Source organism: Passer montanus, unplaced genomic scaffold (genome assembly GCF_014805655.1).
Source record: "Passer montanus isolate IOZ18808 unplaced genomic scaffold, ASM1480565v1 scaffold28, whole genome shotgun sequence".
Taxonomy (NCBI): domain Eukaryota; kingdom Metazoa; phylum Chordata; class Aves; order Passeriformes; family Passeridae; genus Passer; species Passer montanus.
In genome coordinates this window covers 2,093,848-2,112,490 of record NW_024367483.1, presented here as the reverse complement: position 1 = coordinate 2,112,490, position 18,643 = coordinate 2,093,848, and the positions used below count along the sequence as shown (strand labels likewise).

Genomic DNA, 18,643 nt, shown 5'->3' with positions numbered 1-18,643 from the left:
CAAACCTAACATCTCTCTCTGGGAAATACTCCTCATGTGGTTCTGATGTCATGACTTCTTTCCAATTTTACTTTGTGCCAACAGTTACACGTGCAGTGCTGACCTTCCAGAAAGATATTTCAATGGAGAAACATTGAAAACAAGGATTTCATCACCTAGTACTTTAAAATCTATTTGTGCAAGAGCCTCCCTGAAGAATGTAAATGAGTGGAAATCCACAAGTCTAATAATACCATCAAATATAGATGTGCAAGACCTCAATGAAGTTTCAGCACATTACAGGAATTCTCACACCATATCCACAAACCAGCAGTAGCAATGAAATTTTTATTATAAAACTGCAAAGAGCCATAGGTTGCTTAGTATTGGTTTCTTCTTTGTCCCAGTTTCCAAGCGGTAATTAAAAAGATGACTGCAAAAAATTCAGACTTTTAAATTTTTATATATATATATATATAAATATATATATATATATATGTGTATATATAAACACACCAGTTACCTTGCTTACCATACAGACCCTTATGGATAAAACTGCAAAGAGCCATAGGTTGCTTAGTATTGGTTTCTTCTTTGTCGCAGTTTCCAAGTGGTAATTAAAAAGATGACTGCAAAGAATTCAGACTTTTAAATTAATATTTATATATATATATATACACCAGTTACCCTGCTTGCCATACAGACCCTTATGAATACTGCAGCTGGCCTCCTGCATAATCTAGATTATGAAATTTCACCAAGGGAGACCTGCATCAAGCCTTTAACATGTGACAAGAAGTTATGAGCTTTGGTTGAAAAACAACAAACTATGGCAAAAAGACCACATTTGTAAATAAGACCTTCCCATGTAAAGTGCTACTAAATTCACTACTTATTAGGCTTAACTATTCAAGTCTCATCTCTCCATCAATCTACATTTATGTGGGACAGATTATAAAGGTCTCAATTCAAACAACCTCTTGAAGCCACACTATAACATAAAGTACTTAAATCTGATTTCCCTTCCAGTTACATTCCTTGAGGCAGAGTCATTCCTCAACCTTTAACATTGTCATTTCTAAACTAAATGCCACTGAGCTACATCACTTTATTCTGTGAGGGCGTTTTTCCAGACATCAAATTGATCTTTTCAGCTTGCCAGAATCTTTTTCATTTTTTCCAGACATCAAATTGATCTTTTCAGAGCCCTTTTCAGCTTGCCAGCATCTCTTTCACGATAAATCATGGACACCAAAACTGGACTTGGTACTGCAGTAACCAAAGCATCCACAGAACACACGTGGTTTGTTGTTTATACACCCAACAGTCATATTTTCTTCTCTGAGCCACCACTTTGGCAGCTCATGTTTAACTGGCTGCCAACCATGGTAACTCAGTTTGTTTCCAACAAGTTGATTTCCATACTTTTCACTCAAATCATCTGCAAACTTCACATGCTACAGTTTTGTCCTCTTTTAAATTATCTGGGAAGATATTAAATTGATTTAAAAATACACCTTTTTAATTTTATTCAAACAGATCAAGTACAAAATTATTTATTATGTCTGGTTTTTTTATAATCCTCCGTATGTTGAGCTTTAGCCTGCTGTTATTGCACTTGCAAATATTTTAAGGGGAAAGTCTTAAGCATCTAAGGATAATATTTCAGCAGTTTGTCAAGTGAAGCTGTAATCTCATAAACAAAACTGAGCTTGACAATTCCCACCTTTCAGTGATGTTACAATCAATCCCATGTTTATTACCTTCTCACGTTGCCTGGAGACTTAGTAAATCAATTTTTCTATCCTTCCCCTTTAATCCAACTAAATAAAATAGACTTTAAAGGGAAGCACCTTCCTCTAGGCACTCTCGTCACACTTATGAAGCCATTTGTGTGCTGTGCAGCTGGGAGAACTATCAGACCCTGATCTAAAAAGTCAATTTTTTAAGAGTCAAACTTCCGGCACGTACCTTGAGGAATATGAGCAAGGGTACAGTAACCATTCGTTGAATTAACTGAAAGGAAAATATTACTGTAAAGCTCAGAGTCAACAAGCTATGAGGAAATCAACTGAATGCAAAAAATTGGCTTGTGCATCAAGTGACACCTAAAATATGTTAGTATTTAACAGAAAATAAAAATGCTGGCATTTTAGAAGAAAAATACCCCAATGAATTAAATGAATTTAAACCTCTTTCCTCTGTTTCCCTCCTCCCAAAACCACAATGTTGCTCTTTTCTGAAAAGCTCAGAAATGAGAAATTTCCAGTGGACTTCTCAGCAAGATTCCCAGGCCAGCACACTTCTTGGGAAACCAAATAGCAGCAGCAGTGACAAAATCTGCCTCTAGTCTCTGACAAGGTTGTTGGGGCTTGTCTTAAAGAGAGGGAGAATTCTGCACAGAAATTTGAATGTGAAGTTTCTGGCTGCTGCTTCTGTGCTTAAGCTGAGGCCACACACATAGGGGAGATGATTGAAGACATTAAGACAAATGGTAATTATAAAAACAAGTTATTGAGTTTGAAATTAGAGGGTCAAGGGAAAGCAAAGCTGCTATTTCATTTAAAAAATACAGAAGGGAAACAGAGGAAAAGGAAAAGAAAGCAGAGAAAGATAAGGAAGGAGAAAAAGGAGCCAGGAGGAGGAGAAAGCAGGAAATTAGGCAGAAGAAGTGTTACAATTGCTGATTAATGTAAGTGTTGAAATAGCACAAAATGTATTATATTCAATTAAACTACCCTCATTTCGAAACTGGTTTGATTACAGAGAGCAATAAGCAATTTAGATTGTTTTAACTGAAACAATTTTTCCTCTCAGACCTGTTTCTGCTGCTGATTTACATACTGTTCTTTGCTTGTGCAGCAAAGCTGGGTCAGCTTCACGTTCTGCAACAGCAGTGCTGTGTTGCATGGTTTATGTCAGCTACACAAAGTGTGTTAGTATTAAATGAAGACTGAAACAAGCAACTAAAACTATAATGGAAAATAAATACATCAGAAAAATCGCAGATAGGCCACATTTTACAATGAAAGTTTACATGAAAAAAAAATTCAAGAACCAAACCATGACGTTACACTGAACATGTACCTTTAAGTTTAAAAGCTAGAACTAAGGGAAATAAATATGATGACTCTTGCTAAATAACTTAATCAGTTTTACATGTGAGGGAACTGAACAGCCCTACAAAGGCTGGAGAAAGAAATATAAATGTTTCTGAGCAGAGCTTACTCCTCTGTTGGGCAGTGTGATTATACCAGATTACATCAAGGTTTTCCTTCTGGCATCTGTCAGGCATAGTAACCAGCACTGCTGTGGAATCTGCTCCCTATTTCCAGCCTGATTGGTTAGACAGTTTCCAGCAAGCTTATGACATAGATATGTTACTGGTCACTAACACAAACACTTGGTATAACATCAGAAACAGATTTACAAAGCATTTACAAGGTTAAATTTATTGAATTGATGGGGAATAGAACTGTTTGCGGCGCGGAGGATCGACAGTGGTGTTTACAAAATGGCATAAAAATAGGAGATATTTTTAAAAAAAACTAATCCAGGGCAGCTTTAAAGCAGCAGCAACTGTTGTTCTGATAAACAGAGCATACCAGAATTTCAAGAAGATTCATTAAGGACAAACACCCCAGAAAAAAACAAGCAAGAGAGACTGGTGTCACCAGTGAAGTGCAGCGAGCTCTTCTAGTCAGGCTGGAGGAGAAAACTTTTGGTAGAGGTAAAGGGCTACAATTTCAACTCAAGAAAATACTCTCCAGAACTCCCACCTCTGCTCACAAAAAATACACCAGGAAGCATCCTACAGACACCAAAGCTCCCTCTTTTGTTTTGAAGGCATGCATTTTCCATTCCTACCAAAATAAGTTCTATGGCCAAATTTGCAGCCTGAAACTGATGATTAAAATAAAAGAATGTTATCATTGCAATTATTCATGCCTTCTCTGTTCTGCTCACAAGAAATAACTTTTTCCTACTTTTTTTCCCCAGCACAACACTGTCCATAGGTGAAGTGCAGATCCCCAAGGTGTTTGCACACTTAGGTTTCAAGACCTCCTTAAGCAGATTTACTGCCTTTGGAAAATATTTTATCAACTTAAGAAGCAGCAGAACATTCAGAAAAACAACATTCTATTTCAAAATAAGGCAAGTCATGAAATCACAATAACAACACTATTGGAGACTAGATCTTGTGTCTGGAAACTGACACGAGAAAGTGAAATGAGTAAGGAAGGAAACATTTCTGACCTTAAGTCTTCAAAACAGATAGTGCAAAGCCAGTTAGAACAGATAATATTATATCAGAAATGAAAATTAATATACCAGAAGAACCAAGTTAAAGCCTGAGCAACCCAGTGCTGTGCTACTGTCTGCAAGTATAATAGCATATGAACTGAACTGTATAAAATCCAAAAGCCCCTCAAAAATTAAAAGCAGTAACTGGGTTTCCACCCTTTCAAGAACATATAATAATTAGAAATACAATCCCCACAGCAACATGTTTCAGAATCTTAATTTTTTTTTTCCACCTGGGAGCCTTTTGTTCACTAGAGGAGAAGTCCAAGGAGTTTTGATCTTTGCAAAACTCTTCCTTAAAACCACAGACTTGTAGCTGTTTTGGAAATATTTTTGCATTGACTCTGGCCCTTATGCCAATAACTGGAAAAGGAGAGAACGCTGTTAACATTTAAAATAGTGGAAAAAATGTTGCTTTGTTTCTTCCAAGGAACGCTTCTATTATAATTAAGTCTCTAGTAACATTTCCTTCAGGAAATGTCTCTCACACACATGGCCAGCTGCTGGCCCTGCTTCTCCTGGTCTCAGTCCCACGAGACATCCAAGTACGTGTTCTGCCCAAGCAGGCAGTCCCACTAAAGTGCATAGAACTATTTACCTGTTTAATTATAGGCAATCACTTTGGTACCCTGCTGAATCAGGGCCTTTCATACTATTCTGAATTATCCTGCAATGGAAGCCATAACAGAAAAATCTAGAAAGCAAAAAGGAAGAAAGAAACCCCAAATTAAGAAAAGTACAGAGAATTTTCATAATGCACCTTACTTAAGCAAGTCTAATTTGAATTCTTCTATATGGTTGGAGTATTGCCCTTGGTGGTTCCACAAACCACCATCCCTCATGTAGACTCATAAATAAGCTAAATTTTAGCAACAACACAAAGAATCCTGTTCTGGCTTTTGAAAGTGAAAGGTTCTTTATTAGAAAGCAGAGATTGATTTTTCCAGTAGATAATGGATTTCTTCAAAAATGCCAATGGCATCTGAATCAAACCCAGCCAGGAGGCAGCAATTTCAGAAGAACTAGGTTTGAAATTTATTACTCCCTTTTCCATCAATTTCCAGCAGTCCCTCAAATGCACAGTTTTTACAACTACAAAAATACATGTTCTTTGTAAACAGGAACAATGACTGGCAGTCCCAAAGGAAGAAAAAGACTCTCTAATCTCTCCTCAGGCAGAATAAACAAAGTTCTTAATCTCTGAAAGCTCTCAGTAAGATACTAATGGATGAATGGAACAACAACCTCAGCCCCAAAAAAAAATCCCAGCAAACAAATCAGCCCCCCAAAATCCTTCTAAACAGATGAAAGGTTGCTCTTCCCTGTTTGATGTCTCTGGTATACTCCAGAAATGCAGACAAAATATCCCAACAAACCAAATCTGCACTGGTGGTTCTGTGATCAGCCAACAGTGCTTGGAAAGAAAACGAGAAATCTGAAAGGAACCTGCTAAACACTATACAGAATATCTAATAAAATGCACTCATAGTTCAAAGGACATTTTGATGGTACCTCAGTAAAAAGTGTCACACTCCCCTGAAAGGTCACATTTATTTACAAAAGAACAATTGCTCAGCCACAGAAGCCACATATTTCTGAAAGAATCCACAGTGTAGACTTACAGTGTAAAAGCTGTGTCTGCTTCCAGATGGACTAAAGACACATGTCTTAGGAAAAAAAAAATAATTTAAGACTCCTATTAGAATACTGAAAATGCAATTGGGTTTTGTCGCCCTGGGGATTTAGATTGCTCCAGGACAAACACTGTGGTAACCAATAACCAATGGTGTATTACTGAAAATAGCAAATAGTCCAGTACAGCATAATGACTGCCTTTGATGGAAGTCAATGATAAACACCTGGGATGAAGAGCACTGAAGCCATTCCAAGCAGCCCCAACTCTGAAGAACACACTTAAGCAGCAGACAAGCACTGGGTGGGAGATGCTTTCCATTTGGCTACATCTTATGTAAAAGCCAAGTGAACTCCAAAGGTATGTGCTGGGTTTTTTGCTGCCACAAACCTTAAAACTAACCTGTGCAGCTTAATTTTTCCACAAGCAAGCAAGCAAGCCTCCAGCAAGTCTCATGTTCAACAGAGCTACACATTGCTGTAATGGCGAGTTATTAACATAAGCTTCTTGTCAAATGAGGTTTTCAGAAGAGTCCAAGACACTGATTAACAAACTATGGAACTCCCCCTGCCCCCTTCCTCCCATTTTTAAACCAGGGTCACATTAGGTTTGGGTTTTGGTTCTTGTAGTTTTTACAGGTAAATCTGAACAGGGTCTGGAGCAAGAGGGGAGCTCTGCCCATGGGGGAAGGAAAGCTGGCACTTTCCAGCCACCCACCATGGCCTAATTTGCAGCAGCAGATGGAGAATGACTTTTGGACGGACAGAGGCTCATTTCTGCATGCTTTTATAACTTAGGAAACCATCACATTCTGCAGAGGCACCAAGTGTGATGCATGTCTCCAGAGGTCAGTGCGGGCACACGGGGTGTGTGTGATACACTGCTCCCCCTCTACTTAAGTCTTCTACTCTTTTGAAACTCATCACGAAGGAAAATAGCTCCAAGAAAAGTTTACACACATATATATATCAAACTTGGTGTGGTTCCAGCATATATCCTACCAATAACCCGAAGGGGATTCCATGCCGGTGCATACATTTCTCCCAGCCCTTCACAAAAGCTGCATTCCCCAACTCGCCCAGGCACTCCACACCTTCACAGCAAACACCCAGGGCAGCCCTGGTGCTCCCTGCCCGCACTCTGGCTTTGTTCAGCGATCCATCCTGCGGCAGGGCCGAGCTCGCCGAACAAACCCGAGGAGCGAACCTGCGGCACTCATCCCAGCCCGGCGCTGGGTAATGTATGCAATTACGCTAATCTGCCAACAAGGCTGCCACTGGAAACCAAATACGAGAACGTCAGCATTCCTGACGAACGTGCCACGCTGCAGCCCGGCACAACAAGGAAAAGCTCCTTAACATGCCGAATGGGACTGGGGATGGCCAGGGCTTTCGCCTGCCTCCGCTCCAGGAAGGAGCCCCGGCCCCACAGGGAACCTCGTGAGGAGCTCAAGAACGAGGCCGAGGGGCCGCAGCCTTTGCATATCTGCGCCGACTATCCCAGCTCCCGAATAAAGGTAAGGCTCCTGGCTGCAGGAAATGAAACTGTGATTGGGACAGAGATTAGACTGCAGCCCCGAGTTAAGTGGAGTAGGTCTGCCGTGAGTGCTACCTACAGACCGGCCATGTAGTGCACAAACCACTGAAGTGGCATCACTCTCCTCCTCACCGAGGTGACCGCGAGGCTTTTTTGTTCATCCCAAACCACAGCTGTAGGGAGCTGGCAAGGTGTCATCCGAGGAAAATTGTCCTATTGCCTCTCCAGGTCCTCAGCCAGATCCAAACCTTCGCCTTCTCCCGTATCTTAACCACCCCCAGCAGACAAAACAGCCAGGCTATTCCAGCAATTGAAAAGATGTCCTTGATTCAGCAGCCTTGCTCCCAATTTCTTTTTTCTATTAAATAAAAAAGCAGTGTTTTCTACTCATAAAAGACCAGTGGATTCTTGGTGGTGTACTGGCATGTCAAATGCTTACAGTGAAACAAACTCCGCGAAGTTAAACATCCTTATGGTGCATTTACAGGACTGTTTAAGGTGGTCAGTGCAAAAGAGCAATAGGCTCTTGTATTTCCCATGACTGCTGAGAATATGCAAGTTTCTACAGCTTTTCACTGCAAGAACTACTGCGATAGCCGCTATCTGATTAAACAGCGTTTACTGTCTCAGTTTAAACACAAACCTATGCCCTGTATCAAGAATGACTCAGATTAAAACCAACATGTTAAAAGCAAAAAATAAATACTACACCTGAGGAAGTAAGGCCTAGGCAGTTAACACCTTTTCACCACAGAAATATGCTCGTTAACTTGGGCTGACAATAAGGCTGCCTGAGAAACTAAAGGAAACTTACCTCTGCTTCTTTCCTAGTTACAGACAGAAATCAACCACCAGAATAATTTAAAAAAAAAGGAAGAGGAACAAATACACAAGAAGTTTCCAAACCTTTTCATCTTGTAAAGTCTCCCCGCGCTAAAAAAATATTAATAACGAAGTTTCCATAAACCACAATTTTTGCATTGAGACTTAAACACACCAGTAATATTTATGTTGCATTAACGCCTGATTTACACCAGTCCAAAAGAAAACTTTCAGCGTGAAAGCTGGAAAGGAAAAACAAACAAACAAAGCCCTCAAAGCCCTCAGCGCCCTGCCCTGCTTCCAGTCCCCGAGGAAGGGGCTGCGACCCGGCCACAGGACGCTGACCGCGGTGGAGGAGCCGGGGGTGCTCTATTCCCAGCAGGTTCCACCGGGGCTCCGCCGAGCCTGGCGGGGCCGGGGGTGCTCGATGTACCTCCCGGGGAGCCCCCGAGTCCCGCGGCCCCAGCGCCCAGCAGCAGCCGTGCCCGCACGGCAGCGCTGCCCCAGGACAGCCCGCCCTTCCCGGCCGCGGCAGCAGCTGTCAGCCCGCTCGCAGCCCGCTCGCAGCTCCCCCGGAGCCGCCGCCGCCCCGCCGCCGTCCCAGGAGCCGCCCCCGGGACGCGCGGGCTCCCCGCGGGGAACGCCGCTTCCTCCCGCTGCCCCGCCACCCAGCAGTGTCGCAACGCGGCCCGGGGCCCCGCTCAGCCCCGCGCCCCCCGCTGTCCCCCGGCCGTGCAGGTGGCACCGCGCGGCCCCCGTGCCCCGCGTACCTGTTCGCCGCCCCCTCGCCGGGTGGGCTCCTGGAGAAGAAGCGAGAGAAAGTGCTGTGCCAGGAGGAGCCGGCCCGCCGCCGGCTGCCCCCGCCGGACATCCCCGGGACCGGACGGGACGGGACGGGAGACGCCGCCAGCAGCCGCCCGGCACCGAGTCCCCGCGGCGGCGGCGGGCGGGAGGCGGCGAACGCGTCCCTCCGCCCCGGGGAGGAGCCGCCGCTCCGCGCTCCCGCCCTGCTGCCGGCGGGGCGGGCCGGGAGAGCCGCGCTCGGAGGCGGGGGGTGGCTGTGGCAGCGGCCCGGGGAGATGGGGGAGCCCCATCCGCGGCCCGGCCCCCGCCCGGGGCCGCGGAGGGAAGCGAGGGCCGCGGACAGGGAGGGCCCGCCGCCTCCGCGCCGGGAGGGTGGCGCGTTGTGTTTGGTTCGGGTTTGTTGCTTTTTGTTTTTAAGTTAATGGGTCATAATTGGTGTGAACAAAGAGAAAAGATCAGAGGTAAAAAAAAAAAAAAAAAAAAAAAAAGGCAAAGCAAAACAACAATGAACAAAGAGAAAAGATCAGAGGTTAAAAAAAAAAAAAAGCCAAAGCAAAACAACAGCAAACCTCTGAAGAAAAAGGTTAGGCAGCCTTGAGAATCCCCAGTCCTGAGTGACTGCAAGCGCCAGCCTGGTGCTTTGTGAGGCGGGCCGGCTTGGAGATCCTGCACTCGTCTGTCCCCGCAGTCAGGACCGGGCTTCGCGCTGTCCCGGCTGCCACAGCACCTGTGCCCAGCGCTGTCAACACGGGCAGCGAACGAAGGCACACGGCAGCAGCTCTCCCCTCTCTCTGTCACTGGGGGGTCAGGTCAGACCATGCTTGCTGACGAAAAGTGGCTTGGAAGAAAGGAGCTCTCCTGTCTTTCAAACAGTTTGCTTCCTAGGAAGGAGTTTGGTTTAGTTCTTAGTTTGGTTTTGGGCTTTTTAATACCAAACCCTTCATTTTGCTCCTTCCAAGAATTGTGGCCACCCTTGACTTAACGTCAAACTATACCTATAGATGACCTTGCCATTGCAACAGCACAGTGACAAACACTATCCTCATTTTATAGATCGAGGTGATGCACAAAACCTTCATGATTCACTGAGTGTGAGCTAGTGGTAAAATAGACCAGCCTTGACACAAGGATTTTAAATTCAGAACCACACTTTCTCATCTTTGTGAGCATCTCTGCTGCTCTTTGTGACTGCCTCCACCTTACACCTTTCTATCAGCTCCTTTTGCTTTGTGCCATCTCACAGAACTGTGGAATGGTTGAGGTTGGAAGCGATCCTAGGAAGTCTCCTGGTCCAATCCCCTACTTAACCTGGGGCAGATTACCCAGGAGTGTGCCCTCATGGTTTTTGAATCTCTCCAACTCCAAGGTCTCTGGGTAACCTGTGCCAGTGATCACCTCTCTTCTGTAAGGTTTTTTCCATTTCTTCACCTTGATCCATACCCAAACCTCTTTCTTAACTGTGTCATTGTGACAAGTAGATGTGAAGCTGGTACTCTAGGCCCATCTGCAGAGCAGCAGCACCAATAAAACAGCCTGAAAAAACCTTACTGTGCTTTTCTGCCCTCTTTTTTTCCTACTCTCAGCTATGAACAAATCTTTAAGAAATGTGCAAACAGCTCTGCTTTGTATAGTCCAAGTCTCATATAGCTTTGATGTGGAATTTAAAAGCACAGACACAGCTGGATACTGGATGTGCACTTAATTTTTTAACCAGTCAGAATTGGGACTAGCTGGTTGGATCACAGGTTACTAAAAGTAGCTTTCTCACGGAATAGTAACCAGTCACAAACCTTATTCAGGGGACCAGCACTTAGTACACAAGGTCCTGTCCAGTTTTCAGTGTCCAGACAAGGAGCAGACAATTCTCTCAGTGATACAGATGCCCCAAGCTTTGCAAAAAGCCATGAAATGTTTAATTCCAGAACAGTATAGGGAAAACAAGAAGCCACATTTTTAGAGTATCTACACATAGTCCCCAATTCTCACAGAAATGCCAGTGGAGGTTAAAACTGCAAAATGTAACAGCAGCTCCCAATGGAACATTATGGAGGAGACACTCCTTCTGACATTCAAAATAGAAGTAATTAGGCTCCAAAACCAAATTAGAAAAGTGGCAGTTTATTAGGACTGCACAAACAGGCTGCAGGGAGGCTTAGGCTCTCCGTGACTCTTTATTACTTTTAATTCTTCTTTCCACATACATCTCACAGCTTCCCCACCTATTGCTTAAGTGAGATCTAATCCCTGAATAGCAAGGTAGCAAACCTGAATATAATAATTAGCATTTGTAAAGCATCCGGTGCCTTCAAAGGATTTAAGCATTAATTAATCCTCGTAATCACCTCAGGATGTAGTTAAGCATAATATGGTGAGTGGTTTGCACACACAGAAGCAGTCAGAGCACCTTGCTGCATCCAAAGGCTGTTCACACGTGCCCAGAGGGGCACCACAGGGCAGCACGAAGCATTACCAGGGCTCTGCTTGTCCAAGAACAAAGAGCCCACCTAATCAGAAATGCTAATCCCAAACCGTAACATTTTGTGCTCAAATCTGTTCCTCCTTTCTTCACTGCATCTAAAAGCAGAAAATACAGGAATGTACCAAATGACAGTTCTATTGCAGGTAAATAACAAAAATATTAAAACTAATCAACATGGTAAAACTGTACCAATATAAAAGATGAACATGGCAAGGGTTAGAGAATCCCCTTCTGGTTTTTTTGGTACCCTGGAGTAATTGAGTATCACATGACTTAAGAGTAAATAGTTTTGACACATTTAAAATAATAAAAGGAGAACTTTAGCCATCTAGACTTCCAGCAAAGGGGGAAAGGGAAGCTTTTACCCAAAGCTGCAGTATCTGCCATGTGGCAGGTGGCCTCACACATTAGCACAGCTGCCAGCAATAACAGCAGCACCAACACGTGCAAGCCAGGACAGATGGGGCAAACAGGTTCCTTTCCGCCTCAGATTAAAGTGCTCACATGTGGCCCACATGAGGTAATAAGGCAACACCAAAGGCAGGCAGAAACCATTAAAACACAGTTGCAGAGGGATAGAATTGCACAGAAGAGGAAAATGTCAAGCAGGGGCTCTCTACATTTTTTTCCATATTTTGTCCTGCCCCGAGTGTCACTTGAATGTCGCTGTGCCTATTCCACATCCACTTAATTTTTCTACTGCAATTCTGATTATAATGGTTGTGCAGAAGGGAAACCTCCCCCTTCTCCTTGCTGATTTAGAGTGAGCAGATGGTGAAATTTTAATTGTGCTTTTTGTATTTCCTCCTTTTTATGGGTTCTTAAAATCTTGAGTCAAATCTTTTGTTTTGTTTGGATACAAAAAAGGAAAGCAAATTTCCATTATGGTGGTTTAGGATGAGCCTTCCTTTCACACCCCTCTTTTAAAACTTTCCTGATACATTAAAGTAATAACTAGGGGAGAAATGCAGTCTTAAAACCTCCAAATGAAACGTTTTGCCTGCAAGCACATTTCACACAACTATTAAATGAAAACAACATCCTCAAACTGTTTCCATTGCTGGATCACAATAATAATAAGTGCTCTTGTGTTTCTGAGATGTAACTCTGCTATGCAAAAGCAAAGTTCAGTTTTCCATTTCATACATGTTAATGCATTTATCTATCAAAATATTTTACAGAGCTGTGCTACTTTTTCTTGTTAATAAGCACTCCCATTTTCCAGGCTCTTACAGAACATGTCTGCAGGTAGATGTGGCATAAATAGCAACAGTATTTTAAAAATGAACAGGCTCTTACCTATCTTTTTCCTTTCCAGTCTGTAATCTATTATGGCAAGATTTTTAATAGGCGCCATGAGACCATGAATTAATAAATACACATAAAGGAGTCATGGTGTGTAATATTTCCTAGCCATTTTTTTACAATGCTAGTTGTCCAGATGTTGAAAAAAATACAGATGCCTTTCAAATCTCTAATCTCTAAAATGAAGATGACCAACAGAATGGAAGAGTTGGGTGTTGGCTATGTTGTTACACAGATGAAGGATGTTAGCGAGGATTTATAGGATTATTTTCTATCTAGCCATGACCTCCTGCTGTAAAGTATGTGCTGTGCAGCTTCCAGCAATCCTCATCCTTTAACTGTAAACACACAGTTCCTCCATTTGATTTACTGAAAACGGTTTAAAAGACAGCCAAATGGTCGGCTGCTCTTGTTCAAATGCCTTCATGTCTGGAGAAGAGCTGGAAATGACTCATGGAGTTAAATAGCAGCTTATGAGACCTGTAGCTGTGTTCTTTATTATTTTGGGTAAGACTTATACACCGTGCTACCTATGGCCAAAGTTCAGTCTGGGAATTAAAATCTTTAAATCATCTTTTTGGAAAGGTTCTCTTGTTTATTTCTACTCTATTTGTTTTTCACTTGTAAATTTGTGACATCTACACCCACCCAGTAGCAAAAGTGCTAAAAGGGGAAACTAAAAGTGAAGTACAAAATAAGAAACCACCAACCCACCTACAGAATCTTTAAAGCAGACTTTCTCTGCACCTGGGCATGGAACAAAAAGCACTCAGAAGCCTCATACTGTGCTGGAATGTATGCACCTAATTCCAAAAGATTTGAAAACTTTTAGCTGATTAGCACAGCTTGTCTGGGAGGCTCCCAAGATGTTTTTGACAGCACCTCATATCAATTAAACTTGTGTGAATTGAAAATAAAGATTAAGCTCACTTGTCCTCTTACCAAGTTAATGACTGCAAACCACCCTACCCTAACTAGAGCTCAGGAAAGTCTGCACTTCATGTAATGAGGTCTCTGTAAAACCATCTTGCTCTGAGTCTGCTCACCTGCTAAGACAATCTGTCTATTCACCATCAGCCTTCCACAAAAAAATGTGTTTAAATAAAGTGCTTCAGCTTTAAGCTGATTTCATCCAAGTTCTACCATATATTGTAGACAGTGTAAAAAGCAGAACAAATAATTCAATATTCATAAGAATGTAAGAGCTTTCAAAAGAGGTATCTTACATGCAAATAAATCCATGAAATACATTACCAGCTACTTATATATTGTAATTAATTTAACACTTTTCCACCTAGAATGTCTTTTGAATATCAGATGTGTGGTTAAAAATGAACACACACCTTTCTGTACAAATATACACACTTCCAAATATAAAATCAAATTACTATTCTAATGGGCTTACCATATTTCCATGCATGTACATAAAAGTAGATTTTTAAATTTGCAGCTTACTAGCCAGTTTTAAATTGTTGTACAAGCCTACGTACAGTAAATTTAGGCCTCAGGAGAGCAGACTTGCCTGTCTTAACTACCTTTCAAAGATTTCCTAAAACAAGTCCCTGGAGCCCAAGGCTTCCTAAAACCACTGACTGCAGACACACCAAAGCTGCTCCTTGTCTTTCCTGCTGGATTTCACAACACAGAATATTTTATTAACCCAATGTTCTGGACTCTTTATAAAATATTATTTAAAATGTTTGAAAATTACAATGTGTGTATATATATATATATTTATATACACACACAGCAACCCCTTACCACATTCATACTGAGCATGTGTGTAAGCATATCCTGAAAGCAATAATCATCTTTAGTGTCTGGAGTGCAAAATATTCTGTATATAAAAATGACTCGAACTACACCAGTCTCTAACAAGCAGAATTCTTATGGATTGAGCCAAACAGGATCATAAAAGCTTTTGGCTGCTAATGTTGCAGAATCCCATCTGGTTTCATGGAATAACTTATTTTCTTCTCCATTTAAGCTCCCAGTAAGAAATTAAAAAGAAAAAAAGAAAAAAAGAGAGAGAAAACAAAGAAGAGATCTTTTCTTATGTATGCAAATTATATCCATATTCTAAACAGGGAGAAAATACTTCAGTCTTATTACAGAACAAACATAAAAACAGAGTCTAATTCTTGGCACACAAGTTCCACATAACAGTAAACAGTCTGTGTAACACACAGAAAAAGGGTAAGAAAGAAATCTCGAAGGCCAAGTTAGTAAGAATTAACCTAACCCTAACCCTACCATTGCCTGGTTAGCTGGGTAAGTAGCAGCATAACTGACCCCCCACACTCTCATTTGTTTTGTGGGTTTTATTTATTTATTTTTCTTTTTAAGCCCAACACAACAAAACCTTTAATAGAGAAAAGATTTCTTTTAATACCCCAGAACAAAAATTCTGAATAATCCATGTTTCCTCACTCAAGCATTCATTGCTAGTAAAGTCAAGGCAGAAAAGCTTTTTTAGCAAAGTAAATGCCATCACAAGGAAACCTCTGGCTAATGAGGATATGAGCCTGCAACAGTCTTTTTAACTAATGCTGTTCTTTAGAAATATTTTCTGTATTTAATGCACAGCTCTAGTCTAATAAAATATGACCAAGAAGACTAAAGGGATTTCTCTACAATGGAAGATGGTATTTAGAGAATGCAGTTAGTGTAGTTCATAAACAGTAGAGCTACTCTGTGTTTTCCAATTTTCAGGGTGTGCTGAACTGCTGCTGAAAATAAAGGCTCACATTATCTCTGGGGTAAATCAATTCTCTGGATAAAGCTGTCAATTTTTCTTTATATTAGGAACTGATTGAAGTATTCCTATTTAGTCTGATGCCAGTATCAGATCACTTGTCATTCACTTCACAACTCAGGTATTGCTACAGCCTTTAAGAAATCACACAGATGGTTTGTATGCTGCATAAATTAAGGACTTACTCAAATACATTACCTGACATGATGACAGAACACCCTCCTCAAGGAATGTATGAGACTTATTACCCACAAGAAGAGTAGGTTTTAATACTTTTAAAAATCATTGCATGACAGAGTAGACAGAGAACTAAGTAGTACTTTAACATTTATGGAATGAGTGAAAAGGAAATTTCGTACTTAAAAATATTCCTACAACCTGAATGACTCAATTTTGCCCATATTTATTTTAATTTCCAGGAACTGTAAAGCTACAACATAGCTTTATTATATTATAAGTATATGTACCTATAAGAATAGTGATAAATTAGCACTGAAGTGGCTGTTCTACAATTGTTTTCTAACATAATAGTGATTGATCTTATTTTATAGTGGTACCAATGAAATAGTAAGACTCAAAACTTAACTGCAAAATACAGCAATACTTACTAACCACAAGATTGGATTACTTTATAGATCAATTTAGCCTGCTTTGAAACTGCTGCCAAAATTTTTTTTAGAGCATTAACTTGCTCTTGATTTAAAGCTCAGTGGAGGACTTAGAAAACAATTATGCCTAGGTTCTAGGCCTCTCCAAACATAGTAACACTTCCCCATTTAAAACCACCTAAGGATGTAAAAGACCACCTGGAAAAAGGGGGCTGAAGAGGGAATAAAAACAAATATTACAAGAGAAAAGCAGCAAAAACATTCCACCCTTGAAAAGAAACCCTTCTTCATCAGTCCTTACTTCTCTAAAGCAAGAATTAATGGCTGGCCAACAACACCACCTCACGGACAGAAATGTTCAATTGGGTCCAAGATACTTTAATGTAATCCACTGATGATGTAATACATGATAAACAAAATCCTTGGAATGTTGCTGTCACTGAAAACAACATCCACTTTCTGGTTCATTGATTCCATTTGTTACTCATTACACCAATTTTTAGACACTTTTTTCCTTTTCACTTTATGCCAATAAATGTTGGTGGATAAGCTTAAAACAAAGAGAGATTTACTTGCAGAGTGATAGTTTAAGCAAAAAAAAAAAAAAGCTTGCCAAGTTCTTTTCCTAGTAACACCTTTAAACCTGTGTGATCATAAATACAGATGATGCCAAGAACAGCAGTGGTGCATGACAGACAACTCTTTTATTACTGACATAAAGTTTTAATATTTATTATTATTTACTCATGACTGCCTCTTTTTTTGCAAGTGACATTATGCCATTTCCTTCAAGTTGGAAGTGTTACCCCTTAATCCCTGTCCCATGGTTATATCCTGTATTTGTGGAATAAGCTTTCCCAGTTCCAAGTGAAGCATACTACAAACTTGTATTTTTCCTAAATATCCATTGGCATTATTCCTGGAGAACCTTGGCTTGTGTGGAGGCCTCTTGCCAAGTTCTGCTGTTCTTTCACATGGTTCCAACCCCATGGCTTGAAAACTTTGGGATTGTTTCCCTCTTAAGTGTGTACAGGCATGCCTCCACTCGTGCATTAATTCAGGTCAGGAGGGTATTTTAAAGATAATCCTCACTAACACTGCTTTTGTTTACATGGCAGAGTTGGCTGGGAGGTCACAAACTGATTTCTTTTTGGATGGAACTACACCTCAAAGCCAAGAGTACACAGTGTGCTCCAAGGACTGAGAAGCCCTTGGAAAGGCTCAGGCTGAGGGAAACTGAGGCCACACAGATCAGGACATCAGGCTCTCAGCACCAGCTCTCTTTGCTCTGTAAAAGCAGTTTGATGGGGCTGCTCTCATTAGTCTGTATTGCCAAGCATCCACTTCAATCATTTATCATGGTTACCTCACTGAGCCTCATGAGGCTTAAGTTTCTTTAATTTTCACCAGCATGATTCCAGCCCAAAGAAGTTTCCTCCATACATCCCACTTTTCTTGATTTTTTATATCTTTCCTTACTGTCTTTTCTTCACTTTATTAAGAACTATTAGGCAACTCTTCAGCAAACTAAATTTGGTTCAGTAACTATTTTGCTAGGCCTTCAATCCACTTACTGATCTTCAAAGACAACATTGTTTGCCAAAGACTGCCTAGCATGAAGTTGCTAAATTTACACTTCCTTTACTACACAAGTTACTCTGTTCTTCAAAGGTGCTCCCTGAATCCCAGAGAAATTACAAACACCCCCTTTCGAGCTGGTGCCTGAGTAATATGATTGTAATACAATTAAGTTCATCTCCTGGGAAACAGTTTGGAGAACATAAGATCATTTAATGGTAGACAGACATTAAGAGCCTAGCTTTCATTTCAAGGATTTATTTTGAAAAACAGTAGTGGGAGGGGGTTTCATGCTGTCATTAGAAGAGTGGGAAAAGCAAACACGGCTGATTTGCATGGTGAGATCCTGCCATGCACTGAAGGAGAACAGTACATTATCACGTACATGCTGTACTTGTGAGAGCAAGAATTTCATATGGCCAGGAAAATTCAACCAATTAAGTGGTAAATCCAACTGGCTGAACAGTGGCAAATTAATTACAAAGTGCTGGTTCACACAAACACAGATGCTTCCCTGATGTAACTTACTGTGACAGGAGCTACAGAGCCTTGAACTAAAGGATGGTTACAAAATATTACTAAAAACACTTGGCATTTGTTACAAGAGAGCATTTAGAGCTCTGCACTCTGATTAGCTATTACACACAATATTAGTTTTGCATAGTAACAATGCATCTTTAAATTTAACCAATGAAAAATAATAAAAAAGGATCAGGGCATATAAAATTAACCTTTGAAAGCAAACTTTCCTGACCCTTCTGAAAGAGGAGAGTTGGAGACTTTCTTGGTAGTACCCTTTTTTGCTTTTTTAGTGCTGTCTTCTGTGACCTTCTCTCATT

General features: G+C 41.2%; 1 protein-coding gene across 1 annotated transcript in view; it reads right to left on the bottom strand.

Annotated features, from left to right (window-relative positions):
* Positions 1-9,273, bottom strand: part of CRYBG3 (crystallin beta-gamma domain containing 3) — an 82,289-nt gene extending 73,016 nt beyond the window's left edge. The window contains exon 1 of the mRNA XM_039713146.1: positions 9,046-9,273. Coding sequence (XP_039569080.1) covers positions 9,046-9,146 — 101 coding nt within the window. The 5' untranslated portion in view covers positions 9,147-9,273. The remainder of the gene's footprint in view (positions 1-9,045) is intronic.
* Positions 9,274-18,643: the final 9,370 nt, after the last annotated feature.